General features: G+C 43.9%; 1 protein-coding gene across 1 annotated transcript in view; it reads right to left on the reverse strand.

Moving 5' to 3' along the window:
- Positions 1-14,822, reverse strand: part of LOC308282166 (voltage-dependent T-type calcium channel subunit alpha-1I-like) — a gene marked incomplete at its 3' end in the record, with an annotated part of 234,626 nt that overhangs the window by 143,875 nt on the left and 75,929 nt on the right. Inside the window, exon 5 of the mRNA XM_080722510.1 lies at positions 6,347-6,506. Coding sequence (XP_080578636.1) covers positions 6,347-6,506 — 160 coding nt within the window. The remainder of the gene's footprint in view (positions 1-6,346; positions 6,507-14,822) is intronic.

Genomic DNA, 14,822 nt, shown 5'->3' on the forward strand with positions numbered 1-14,822 from the left:
GGAGCCCGGATTTGAACTGGGAACCATTCGTGCTCTAATGACGGTTTCTCTACCCATGAGCTATGCCGCCCCTTCAGGGGCTCAGCGTCTTGCTCAAGTACACTTCGACACTAACTCTGGGGGAGTTTCCGGTTCCCAAGCGGCCGCTCTATACCTCCTGAGCCACAGCCGCAGTTCTACTGAGTTCTACTGAGTTATCTTCTGTTATATACAGTAGTTGCTTATAATATATAGTAATCTATAGGCAATCTACAAGCTCACAAAAGTATCGCACTGTGATGCTTTGTGAGCTTGTAGATTGGCTGTTTTTGTGTGCACGATCAGCCGAGAGAATATGCTGTACCTAATCCACATACACCGTCCCATCAATTAGCTCGATGAAGCCTGGACCTTCTCCAGAACACCTGTAGGCCCATAGATCCCCCGCTGGGGTCTCAGATGGAGTGTATGGATCAGCAGCACTACGGGGAGTAGGTGTGTGTGTGTGTGTGTGTGTGTGTGTGTGTGTGTGTGTGTGTGTGTGTGTGTGTGTGTGTGTGTGTGTGTGTGTGTGTGTGTGTGTGTGTGTGTGTGTGTGCGTGTGTGCGTGCTCATTATTGCATGTCTACGTGCGCAGCAGGGAGTGATATGCAGGCTCTGTCAGCAGGTTCGCTGCACATTGATGAAGAGGCGCGGCAAAGTAACAGTTCAGCAAATTAGGGACAAACAGGTGGAAAAGATTGATTCTGTTCTGGGAAACAACACGAGGAAGCAGGTCAACCACTTCTCCTGTCTTCTCAGGCATGAGAACACGACAGAAGGTATTTGGCTCCGTTCCTCCTCCGGGGAGATTCAGGAGGGCACAAGGTGAGAAGTAGAAGGCAATGGAATATCAGTAGATGATGATTGCCAAAGTCAGTGTTCATCGTTTCTTTCCCTTTACAACGTAGCCGACAACAGACATAGCAGTTACATGTATGTGCTTAGAAACAACCTTTAAACACTCAAGCCACTATACTTGTCTTATAATGAATAGCAAAGACAGGACAAACACATTATCAATAAACATCGAGGCGCTAGCATGTGTATTCCGATTTACAATTTAGGCATTTAGTTGTGAAGACACTCTTAATCCAGAGCGGCAAGGACAGCACGAGGTAATAAAAATACCAAATGCATAGCAATAGTAATGTAGGATCATAGGTAAACCAAGAATCAATCTAACAGTAGAATAACCACACACAAAAAAAAGAAATCAAATCTGTAAATTGAAACTGTACACACTATAACAGGGGTTCCCGAACCTTTTTGGCTCAGGGCACCCCTATAAATATTCTTTTACATTATATTAATAATTTTCACTCCCAGCACCTTATATTTATGGCATATTTTAGCAATTATGTTGCGAGGAAAACATCGAGGTAATAGCCATTTTGGTTGGAACTAACTTTGTACTTCAAGTTTTAAAACCAGTAAGACTCCCTAATCGGGAGATAAGCGACCGTTGGTCGCTTATCTCCACAAATAGGCCAAAAGTTTGTTTTACCAATTATCAAGACATACGGGCAGTTGACAGTTTGCCATGGTTACTCATTGAAGTTGAATCTCCATATATGGAGATAACCTACGCATCACACTAAGTCTGACCTCACCAGCCCATATTTGGGCATGAGCAACTTATGTCTCCATATATGGAGATTTGATGACATCACACAGTCCTCAGCCGATGATGTGGCGTGATGTCATACAATACACAAACGAGCCCTACAGTATAAAGGGGCAATTCTTGCCAGGAAAGAAGCATTTCTTCGACTCAGACCTTATCGCCAGGGTTGGCTTATAGCAGCTGTCGGTAGGACCATATATGTCCCAATTTGGCTGGGAGCCAGTCATTGGATTTTTATTCATTTTCATTTTTTCATTTCATTTGAAAGCTGGGGATCATAGCTACAAAATGATATATTGGTTGTGGAGATTAACCCAACAGTTTTGAAGATATGGCTTATAGAATGATGCCATGCTGAAATACTACTTTTGAGATATTCAAGTTCTAAATAAATTTCTAACCTGCAAATGACCTGACGATCTCTCACATTAATTAAAAAAAGTCTTATTTACATGCAGAGTTAAGCTCTGGCGTTTAAGTGAAATGTAGCCTGAAATTTATGAAATGCTTTAGTGGCTTTATCACATTTTAGTGAGAAAAAAAAAAAAAGGTATTTTCAGTCCCTGTCTAAAGCTGTACTTTCCGAGATGACTGGCTCTCAGTGAGATTGGGACACATATATGGATTCTGTTAGTGTGGATCTCCTAACAGGGCATCATCTGGGATACAATCCCTTTTATGCCCATATATGGAGATCCCTAACAGAATCCCTTTCATGCCCATATATGGAGATCCCTAACAGAATCCCTTTTATGCCCATATATGGAGATCCCTAACAGCATCCCTTTTATGCCCATATATGGAGATCACTAACAGCTAACAGAATCCCTTTTATGCCCATATATGGAGATCCCTAACAGAATCCCTTTTATGCCCATATATGGAGATCCCTAACAGAATCCCTTTTATGCCCATATATGGAGATCCCTAACAGAATCCCTTTTATGCCCATATATGGAGATCCCTAACAGAATCCCTTGTATGCCCATATATGGAGATCCCTAACAGAATCCCTTTTATGCCCATATATGGAGATCCCTAACAGAATCCCTTTTATGCCCATATATTATGGAGAAATCCCTGCTCTGAGTATCTGACATCAGTGTGATGTCACCTGTTTATGCCCATATATGGAGATCCCTGCTCTGCGTATCTGGTTGCTATGGTAAACAGTTGGTTGCTAGGGTAAAAAAAACATGGTTGCTATGGTAAACAGTTGGTTGCTAGGGTAAACAGTTGGTTGCTAGGGTAAAACCATGGTTGCTAAGGTGGTTGCTAACGTACACTAACAGACCAGCAAAAACAGACTGTTGCCACAGCAACGTACACAAAGGTTTGTGTACACATGTGGTGTGATGTCATACTGATGCGGAGATATGAGCAGGGCAAAGGTGTGACGTGTGACGTGTGACGTGTGACGTGTGACGGACGGACGGACGGACGGACGGACGGACGGACGGACGGACGGACGGACGGACGGCCGGTGGAGGTTTTCATAGTAAACTGCTCCCTGACGGTCGCAAATTATACTAAATATTTTTCTCTCCAAATACGTAGATTCCAAATATTATCAAATTATCTCGCGGCACCCCTGGACTGCCATCACGGCAACAAAGGGTGCCCTGGCACCCACTTTGAAAACCCCTGCACTATAGGATGCAGGTCAACAATGACTTGGCATCTGCATAGTTTTGTTCTTTTTTTAAATGTTGAAAGTATTACCTTTTTTTACCTACCAATGGGGTCATTGGTATAGGCAGGAGTCTGAACTGTCCACAGCCCCACCTCTGAGATACAAGATGAGTAGACGAAAATGGTGCCAATTTATGCCAAAATCAGGTGATATCTCACCATGACGAGGCATCAGGTATACCGGGGCATCTGCTTGAGCTCACTGGTAGCCAAGACAGCTAACCGGACGAACCGCCTTAGATCAGTCTTAGTCCCTTTGCTGAGAAACGTACTAAATTGCTTTCACTCTGAGCGCACAAGAGTCGGGCAGATAGGGGCTAGGAGGAGGATAATGGAAGGCGTCAGGGAATGGAAGCTGCCAGCGGTGATCATTGACTTTAAAAAAGCACTGGGTTTCACGCTGGTCCCAAGGAAGAGTCAGCAAGTACACAAACGCTGACCTCGGCTATGCAAATGACATTGCCTGAGTCTCTAGACAAAGCAGAGAATGGAAGGGAACTACCACTGGCAGTATAAATGGAGAGCAGGAAGATCAGCCTCAAGCTCACAGCCAAGAAAACAAAAGAGATAAACTGAAATAAGGGCACCCAAAGCACAGCTCAGAGGTGATAAGGAGGTGCACCACCGACGTGGACACACTGCATGGTGACAGCGGAGCCAGCAACGCTAAAGAGCTCTTGACCCTGATGTTGGACGAGAGGGAGTGGGCGGCAATCCTGGAGTCCCGACTTAGTGTCAGTTATAGTCTGCACCCTCATCATACGATATGACGATAAGGTTGGAAGTGAGTGTGTGTGTGTGTGTGTGTGTGTGTGTGTGTGTGTGTGTGTGTGTGTGTGTGTGTGTGTGTGTGTCTGTGTGTGTGTTCTTCTCCTTTAACTACATAAGTATAACTCAGGCTAAACCCCACTGCTTTCCTTTCCTTTCCTTTCCTTTCCTTTCCTTTCCTTTCCTTTCCTTTCCTTTCCTTTCCTTTCCTTTCCCCAGACATGGTCAACATGTCTGGGGCGTGTTGTTGTACATGTTTGTTGTTGGATAATTGATCATTATTAGAGTATAATAAATTATTAATAATCTTCGTACCCATCTGGCATGCATGCACTGAGGGCCGCGAGGAATTTCGCGTCAAGGTGAAGGACAGAAGACAGGGGAATAGATGACCATTAAATCTTCCAATATAAACAGAGTGGGGGCTGTGTGTGTGTGTGTGTGTGTGTGTGTGTGTGTGTGTGTGTGTGTGTGTGTGTGTGTGTGTGTGTGTGTGGGGGGGGGGGGGGGGGGGGCGGGGGGGGGGGGGCGGGGGTCGTAATTTGTGCTACCTGCCGCCATTCAAGGTCAGTTCATTTGTTTTCTTTAACCAGCTGGTACTGGAAAGCATGCTGGAATCTATTGAAATAGTTTGTTAGGGATTTAATGTAGCATCTTGTCTTTAACACATTGACCGCCATTTTAACATACCTCCGTACTCCCACCTGCCATTCGTCTCCATAGACTTCCATGTAATTGGGTGTGCACGGATCATGCACACCCATGCCTAGATAATGCACCACGTGTGTCCACATTGCTCACAGCTTTCAAACAAAAAAATCCGAATGGAAATCCGTTCAGGCATTCATGAGATAACAGCCACTATGTTTAACAAAGATGGCTGCCAAAATGGCTGCAATGCTTGAAAGATGGGGTTGCTATGGGGGTTAAACATGCAATTTCGCGATTGCTATCATGCCTACTCCATTTTTGGGGGTCAAAAAAATTTTTTTTTTTTAATTCTCGGGACTATCGGGCCTGGCGGGGAAAGACATTGGAATAATCTCGGGACTATCGGGCCTGGCAGGGAATGAGTTAAGGGGGTCGTAAAACACAACAATACCATACAAACACAATGAAGACATTCAAAAAATGTAAGCACTACAAACAATACCATTGTTAATAATTATGACATGACACAAAACAAGCAAAACACAAAACAAAAGAAAAAATCTGACAAACAAAACAAAAAATCATAAGCACAAAAATGTTACATTCATTCATAAATCAGCGATATCAATGTCAGTGACAGTGATAGCTGCTAGACTTTTTATTGTTTTGTTATATATCCTGTACTGTTAGCTCAGTCTGTTAGTCTGTGGAGCACGTCACATTGTCACACCAACATTTCACTGCATAATGTACTTTTTTTATATACCTAATAAATCAATTGGCATTTGTCGATTTCAAACCTCAAAATTGGCATGTACGCAGATGGATAACCTTGGACATCAGCGAATGCCTTGGTGATAATCTATCTAACTGTACTGTATATAACATCAACATAGCTTGGCAAGTTTTAAATGCTGATTTGAAAGATGCCTTATCATGAGAGATAGAGAGAGAGGGGGGGGGGGGCTTTTTAATTACATGGTGGAACTGACTGGGGGATAATGGTATTTGCATATAGAGAGAGAGATGGAGAGAGGATTAATCTCTAAAATATCAGTAAATTGAGTAGATGATGCAATTAATCACCTCTAGCCTCATTGGGCGACTGGAGGTTATATCACATGGTCATTTGCATGAACACACACACACACGCGCGCGAGCTGCGTTCTCGCGCACATCCGCAAGGTCGCACTGCGCTCCTCAGATGAGCACGAACATAGCAATTTATTGTATCAATTTATCTTATCGATTTATTAATTGAAAAGTGCGCCCACGTGCTCCTCTGCACGTCAGACTGCCCACGCCTCCCTAGCACTCGCCTCTCATTGAAAACGAGGCCAGGGCTGCCGGCGTGGTGGTCCGGGCACCCTAGGCTGCAATGACAGCCTGACAGCGTGTCGCGGTTTCGAATCCCGTTCTCGACGACTTTTGCTGCGTGTCTCTCCCCTCCTTCCCTGTCAGTCTACTCGCCTATCAATAAAGCCATAAAAGTCCCAAAATAAATCTTAAAACAAGAGAAAATTAATTACAAGGCATGTCAATCGCTAACCGTGTGAAAACCCTACTGTAACACATGGTGGAGTGACTCACAGGGTGAAGTTCTCTTCGGGGTAACAGCGGTTCCTCAGTAGACCCGCCCACAGCTGAACTCCAATGATGCCGAAGATGAAGAAGACAAAGAAACAAAGTAGCAGGACGTTCCCCAGCATGGGTAGAGTGTCCAGGAGGAGGTTGACCAGGATACGCATGCCTGGAGACACACACACACACACACGCACGCACGCACGCACGCACGCGCACACACACACACACGCACACGCACACACACACACACACACACACAATCAAAAAACATTACACACATATGAAATAATGCTCAGTAGTGTGCCAAAGTCTCCCAGCTCACAATTAGGCCTGTCACATTTTTTCTAATCGACTAATCACAATTATTTGAGATAATCGCAATTATCTTTTTGCATAATCGTCATAATCATTTCCATGTTGAAAAATTATCATGTATTTTTTTCAAACATTTAAAAAGATAGTGGAAATAGACGATCTACAATTTCCACGGACGTTCACCTTATGTTTATGATGCCTAAAAGCCAAACACAAATGTAATTTCTATTATATGTTCCAATGTTCAATGACAGAAAGGCAATTAAATCGTTAATCGCTTTAATCAATCAATCAGTTCAATCAATTTGTGAGACAATTAATCAGCAAACAAAATTTGCAATCGTGACAGCCCTGCTCACAATGTTGCATCGCAACACCTTCTGACCTTGTACATTGGCTGATTTCAGCGAGCATACGGCATAAAGATTAGCCCATTACACTTGTTAAGCCACAATATTATTGTAACTGTTGAATCAATCCATAAACATTGTGCTAATTAAAATTCCACGGCCCATTACCTTTGGGCTCTGATCTGCATCGGGGAAAGTAATGTGAGGGTTAAATAAAGGAGATTATCCCAGTCTCAGCACTTAACTGTCTAATCACCGCTAAGTGCTAAGTGGACAGGCAGTCCCCCAAGCCCCCCCACCTACCCAGGGGTCCTAGATAATAACATAATGACTGATAATCTCTTATTCTGGACAGGCAGCTGCAAAGCCCCTCCTCCCCTAATGAAAAAAAGATTCCCAGGGTCTTTGAGACGTGAGCCCATAGACAGGTGAGAAGCGGATGGTATTTAGATGAATAGAGGAGGAAATGCATGTAGACTCATGTGTTGAGAGATTGTTCGTTTGTTTTGTCGCATATCCTTTCATAGTAATTTCAATACAATTAGGTTAATGCTTGATAGTTTGGAACAAAACGGGCCATTACAGGTGTATTTTTGGTTCCATTTTGAACATAAAGTTAAATATGGCCTATCAAACTGGTGGGGAGGGGGTGTTTTTGAAATTAAAATGAATCACTGAGCTACAGGCACTCTAAATAGCACTGAACTGCACACATTTCCAAATGATTCCTGCACTGACAAGAGACATTTGATGTTTAGACTTTGCTTACATTGCTGGAATGATCGAATTGTGCAGCACCGTTTAACATATTCCACGGGTTCTGGATTTGTTTCCATACACTAGACTAGGGCTCAGTTTCAGAGAAGCTTCTCAGCACCTAATTCGGGTGCTGCTCAGGAGATAATAGTACTGGCCATGAGCTCTGGGAACCCATGGGAGAAGCAAGAGGTGAACCTGTCAACCGTGACGACGCTGGACCAACACTGGAAAGAAGGGATGTCCCATATTATCAGCCTCCCGATATTATCGGCAGATAATAGCATAAAAATGTAATATCAGAAAATATCTATATCAGTTTTTATGCATGCTATTTTAGCGACTAAACAAAAATCAAGCTATTTTAATTACATGGTGGAACTGACTGGGGGATAATGCTATTTGCATTGTGCAAATATAGATTTGCAATCCGTTTCATTAATGGTTGAAGACCAAGCGTGCTGCAGCATTCTGGATCATTTGGAGAGGCTTAAGTGCACACGCCGGGAGGCCAATAAGGAGAGAATATCAACAGCCACAAAGTATATCAATTTTACCGATGATAAATAAATGTGAGGGATGCAAAGACGACTCAAATATTGAAAGGGAAAAATAATAGCCAACAAATACTGTGAAGAGCTGCCCAGAGAGAAAGCGATAATGACCATTGGCAGCTAATGATGGGTCCCGGTAGGGCAGGGGTCTTCAACGTTTTCAGGCCAAGGACCCTTCAGTTGAGAAATAGATGAAGCAGGGACCCCCACAACCTGTTCATAGATTCCATATAGTTTCACTGTTTGACAGTACAATTATCAGTGTATTTTGGATTCATGTCAATTTGTGTTTTCAGATATTTAACCACTTGAACCGTCAATACTTAATAAACTTTACCTTTCACTATGTACTTAGTCTGCTCGTTTTCCCCTCTACACCAAAGCTCTTTGCCAAAAATAGCCGATTCTTGTGAGCTTGCGTTGTGAGCTTGTAGATCTGCTATTTTTGGCTAAAGTTCTCAAATGCTATCTCTCAAAGATTTGGAGGACCCCTAGTAACTCTGGGGACCCCCTAGGGGTCCCGGACCCCCTGTTGAAGACCCCTGCAGTAGGGGAATACCATAGAGTCTGGGAGTTGTAGTCCCAGTAAGGCAGGGGTGTCCAAACTTTTTTCAAAGGGAACCACATTCCAAACACCCAAGAGCCGACTACATCCCCTGACATAATGTACTTTCGGACCATAACAAAGTCACATACATCTGCCTCGCATAAACACATTTATTTAACTATCATCATCACTATTTAATATCAATGGTCTTTTGTCAGGTGTGTGCTCTGAAAAAAACACTAATAATTAATTAATAAAATATAGCCTCATTTCACATTACCATAAAAATACAATAAAAGCCTTTCTTTGACCCCTTCAGAATGAGGCAACAGGGAACAAGGAATCCTGACAAATTATACTCTGGGAAATATTCTTGTTTGATGGTTTTGACGGGCCGTTTAAAATAGGAATGAAGTCGTGGGCTGCATAAAATTCGGCCTCGGGCCGCAAATTGGCCCCCGGGCCGCACTTTGGACACCCCTGCAGTAAGCTATGCCTCAGAGTCTGGGAGTTGTAGTCCCAGTAAGGGAATGCCATAGAGTCTGCATGGGGACTGTAGTCAACAGAGCTACAATATAAATACCAACAATAGTAAGCCTGTATTATCTTGCTCATAGCAATCACAACCAGCGAAGCATTATTATGAGTCCCATTAGCAAACACCTTTATGCATAGTGGTTTCTCCCTCCAGAGCCTCACTAGATAGAGAGGATGTGTGTGTGTGTGTGTGTGTGTGTGTGTGTGTGTGTGTGTGTGTGTGTGTGTGTGTGTGTGTGTGTGTGTGTGTGTGTGTGTGTGTGTGTGTGTGTGTGTGTGTGTGTGCGCGCGCGCGCGTGCGTGCGTGTGTGTGTGTCATTCACTCTTTGTTTCTCCAGCTGCATGGAGAATGACTTACCCCAGAGATGGTGCTTCAGTGGTAAATTGTCTTTAATGAATAGGGGGAGGGGGCTTATTTTCTCAGCCACTAAACACAGACGGAGAATTAAACTGGTTTCTGCCACCGGTGCTGCGTTCATTTTAAGCGAGCAAAGCCAGATTTCACCAGTGCTGAAAATGGCCTTTAGCACTGTCATGGTTGGTTTGACAATGTTTGGTTGCATGACATGATGCGTTGCGATGCGAGGCGATGTGTGGACTAGCCGACATCGCACTCCTGCCCTCCACACCAATGGTTCCCAAACTTTTTAGCCTGTGATCCAAAAGAGAAATTAGACATTCGCCCGGGACCCACAATAGTGAAAATAGCAGATCTACAAGCTCACAACGTGGTGCTTTGTGCCGCGTTGAGAGCTTGTAGATCGGCTGCCGCGTTGAGAGCTTGTAGATCGGCTATTTTCTCTACTTCTTAATTATTATTATTTAATTTATTTTGGAATGTCTTAGATGTTTTTGTTTGTTTGTTTGAAAATGTATACAATTCTACATTTTTTTATTTCTAAAAATAAAATTGTATATTTTCAAAGATTTTCCATCTTTTGAAATATTATTTTTTGTAGGAAAAGAAAATTGTGACCAATTATTTTCCACTGTTTGGGAAACAGCGCTCCACACCCTCCTAACAGGGTGTTGAGCTCTGCAGTGTTGTTAGCGCTGCAATCGCGCTGCAGTGAGCCTATAGGTGATTAGCCTCTTCCCCCTCCTATAGCTGCGTCTTGGGTTGGCTCCCAGCCTCCCACAGTGTCAGTTTGCTTGCTGTCTCTCGCCAGCCTCGTCCTCCTCTCTCTGACCTTGTCCGTGACCCGTGAGAGGCCTTCGCAGTGCGCTCTGTAGCAGAGCACTGAAAGCTATCCTACAAGCCACCAATTTAGCGCTGCCATTTCCCAGACAGACAAGATGCAACAGTGAAATATTGGTTCTGAATTCACACCTTAAAATGCTGAAAGTATTTTACTGTGTAGGAAATCTGGGGTTGTTTAGAATTTGAATTGCAGAGTGAAAAGAGTGCTTCTACCACTTTTTCTAGTCACATGTTCAAATACTGGATTCTGATTGGCTAAATTCCGGAGGTTATGGCAGAACAACCGCCGCAGTTGTGTGAGGACGAGATCAATGCGCCTCAGTGTACATCCGGGGACTTCAGGAGGTAGTCGGAACACCTTTCCCCCAACCAACATATGATGGTCGTAGCGGTCCTATGTTTACTAACGTGCGTACGACGTCGCCGATTTATTTGGATCCAATGCAATCCGCCAACTTTAAAGCCCCTTTTCTCTGAACCTATGCCTTTCTGGAAGCGAACAGCCTCTATTTACGGCCGGAACGGTCCTTCTAACTGACGTTAGCTTAGCTGTATGCTAGACATCTTTCTCTGCATGGAGTTGGCGTCATCTGGTGGTGAGTAGAAGATGTTGTTTGTGGAACTATTTGCTGTCGTCGCGGAAGTTTTATAGGCAATAATGATTGTAACTTAATATCCTTGCAAGTTACAACTATGTGTTTTCTTTCATGTATACGGAAAAAAGTGGTAGAAAAGCTATTTACCACTCGGGGTCGGACATTATGCTCTGATAATGTCCTGTGTGAGGGTGTTATCGGACTCGGCTTCGCCTCGTCCGATCACCCCCTCACACAGGACATTATCAGAGCATAATGTCCTCTCACTCGGGGTAAATTGCTTACTTAAGGTCCGTACATACTGAAGGCGAATTGGCGAATAGCGAATTAGCGTATAATTCACCTTTTTTTTTTAAACCTTATAAAGTCAATGGAAGCATCCACACCAAACGCGAATTTCGAAAAAGCGAAAAGGCGTCTGTTTTTTATTCGCCCTTGTGTCGAATTTAGCGAACGTTCAAAGGCGAATTCCTCTCTCTCTCTGTATCAAAGTAAGCTCACTCTACCCTATTTCAAGAGAGAGAGAGAGAGTGGTGGAGGGACCTTCACGTTGCATTGAGGCCGAGGGGAACAGTGTTTTTCTCCTTTTCCGTGTCTCTCTCTGTGTGGCAGCGTGGCTGCTTGTAAAAAGTACTCGAATGCATTACTGGTAAAAGCATGGTATCTTTTAGGCTAATTTATAACTGCAAAAAGACTAATGTTTTAAAATAAATTGCTGGGTATTAAATACAAAAGGATCCGAAGTGTAGTGGAGTAGAAGGAAAGTACTGGAAATTGGACACATCTACAAGTACAGGCTACTCAAGTAAATGTACTTTTAGTTACTTTCCACCAGCTGCTGCGGGGACCTGCCAGTATGCAGGGACACGGGCGGAGGAGGAATGGTGAACGCTCTGCTCCCCTTCCCCTCTCTCTCTCTGGCCAAATGCACTGCATGCAGACTCAGAGAGAGGCGATATAATACGAAGAGCGCACTCTCTCGCAAATAGGGAGCGTGTGTACAATTTGTTTCCCTGGACCCTGTCTCCGTTCTACTCTCTCTTCTCTTCTCCTTTCTCCTGCGCCAGAGGCAGATAATCACCCCCTCGTTTTAGGCGAATTAAGCGAATATTATACGCATATTCGCAACGCTTTTTGGTGTGTATGGAAAAAGGCGAATCGCGAATTCTTCGCCTTTTTGCTTCGCTTATTCACGTCGCATTCGCTAATTCGCCGGTCTGGACAGAGCATTAGGTTCATTATCTAACATTTATACAAAGTCTAAATAAAACAGAGTGGATATAACATCCTTGTCTACCCAAGTTTGAAGTCGGGCATTCGGACATACGTTAACTACCGGTACAGACGTACACAATCACGCACACACGGACAGAGATTGTGTGCATTTAAAGTAGAATGACAAAATCGTTGTTGAGCAAAAGCAGTACAAAAATATCTGATCTAAAAGTGCCTGCATGCATTGTGAGCTAGATCTGACTGAATTCATTTTCTTCCCTTTGGAAGAAGTTTAGCCTATGATGGCATGCATGAAATAGAATTCATAGTGGTTAAGGTTGTCTATGGGTTTTATATAAAGATTTAGCAATAGCTTGAGACAAATAATAACTACATTGGACGCACTGGAACATAGTTTCCTCCTGACAGCGATGCTATGCACTGTGTTCACAGTCACACTGACCACATGCACAGCTCAGCCACTAAATGACACAAGAAGACAGGCAGGGGTGGAGGGGTGGGGGTGGGGGGACGCTCCATGCTGGGTATAAACAGTGTGTCATGCTGCCTGCTGGTGCCCATACACTCACACACCCCCGGGGGCAAAAGGAACAGTGGGACTGATGCCTCCGCCTGTGACAGATCATTAACGTTGAAATGAGTGGGAAGGCAGAGGAGGCGAGAGCCAAGGGATGGCGCAGAGCAACAAAGGACGGACGCGGGGAAGAGTAGAGAAAAGGGGGGGAATTGTGCAGTCTGTTCGTTCAGTTTAAGAGGATATAAAAACGGTTTCGGCTCACTCGCACCTTCCCTTTTTATCCCGTGCATTGGATCGAATCGTGTGCCTTATTTTTCTCACCTCATATCCTCTTTCTCTCTCTCCATCTCCCCGCTCTCTCCCTATAGCTTGCTTTATATCTATTCATCCGACAACTCCCTCCATCCCGCACACTCGTTTCCTCGGCTCTATCTATCATCGTAATGGCGTGCTCAACCAAGTCCCTGGCCATCCATCTAGGCTCCCATCATCCCCTTCTTCTCCTCGTCTATCCTCCACGGCTCTGGATAATCCCCTTTTCCCTCTTTCATTTATCGTCTCCATCTCTACCATTGTGTTTAGATTCTCTATTCCGTTCTCTCGCTCGCTGTCTCTCGCCTTCCCTCGCGCCACGTGTTGCTTCCCACAGCACAATAAGACACAAAACATAACATCCATCTGTTGAATTGCATGGGGTCTGTTTTTCCTCCTTGCAAAGGTTGGAGGGCATGTTGTTGCATGTTGGTGTCAAAAGATTGCAAGTCACCGTTTTCAAGATTGTGTGTTTCACACCTAGTTTTCATTTCCCATAATACTCCTGGGTTCTTGTCTCTGGCCTCCATACTGTACAGTACATCTCCTCACCTGTTGTGTGTGTCCCAGTTTATTTCTATCTCTCCTCTTCTAATTCAATCTCCCCCTCGCTCTCTCCCTCGTTCTGTCTGTCTGTCTTTCCTCTCTCTCTCTCTCTCTCTCTCTCTCTCTCTCTCTCTCTCTCTCTCTCTCTCTCTCTCTATTTTCATACGTTTACATTGCCAAAGCAAAAGATGAACAAAACAGTAAAAACGAAACAATGTAATTTCTGAAATCGTTATACATCCATAAAGGAAAGGTTAGGTCTCTTTCTCTCTCTCTCTCTCTCTCTCTTTCTCTCCTGCCTACAGAGAGAAGCCCACAGGTGAAGTAGTGATGCAATACACTATATTCATTAGTGAAGAGCACATGTTGAACGTGTCCCTCCCTGTGGAGCAAATTACTGTACTCTACGGAAAGAACTCACAGGAACTACCACTGCTGTTCCAGACAATCACAGAGGGAGGAAGGGATGGGTGGGGCTGAGCATAGGGACAGACAAGAGAGGAAGGATATTAGGAAGCTAATATTATAGGATATTTAGATGAAAGTAAATAAGAGCAACAGATGGTAGCAGAAGGAACGAGGTGGAGAGAGGAAGTGAGAGAAAATCTATCTGAAGCAACACAGTGACTGAAAAGGTGTGCTCAGCGGAGCGCAAATCTCTGTCAAGAGGCAGGCTATAATTCCCTCATATCTTTTGTCTGTGTGGTGCATGTGATGTCAATGCTTTTGGGTTGTGACTGTGCATGTATGACAAGACATGTGGCAATGTGGCGAAGGGCCATGCAGATGACAGCTATATGCCCCCCCCCCCCCCCCCCCCCCCCCCATAGTTGTCCAACTTGACACAACCATAATAAAGTAGTTGGAGCATGCAGCCAAATAAAATCAACAGTCTCAGTCTATAAAAAGTAATACAAATTAAAGGGTAGAGTTTAATAGCAACAGTCCTCTAAATATATCCATAAAGTAATGTAATGCACAGATTTGTGAAATAAACTATATTTTGATGGCACTT

This window comes from Nannobrachium achirus (genome assembly GCF_963921795.1).
Source record: "Nannobrachium achirus genome assembly, chromosome: 3".
NCBI classification, from domain to species: Eukaryota; Metazoa; Chordata; class Actinopteri; order Myctophiformes; family Myctophidae; genus Nannobrachium; species Nannobrachium achirus.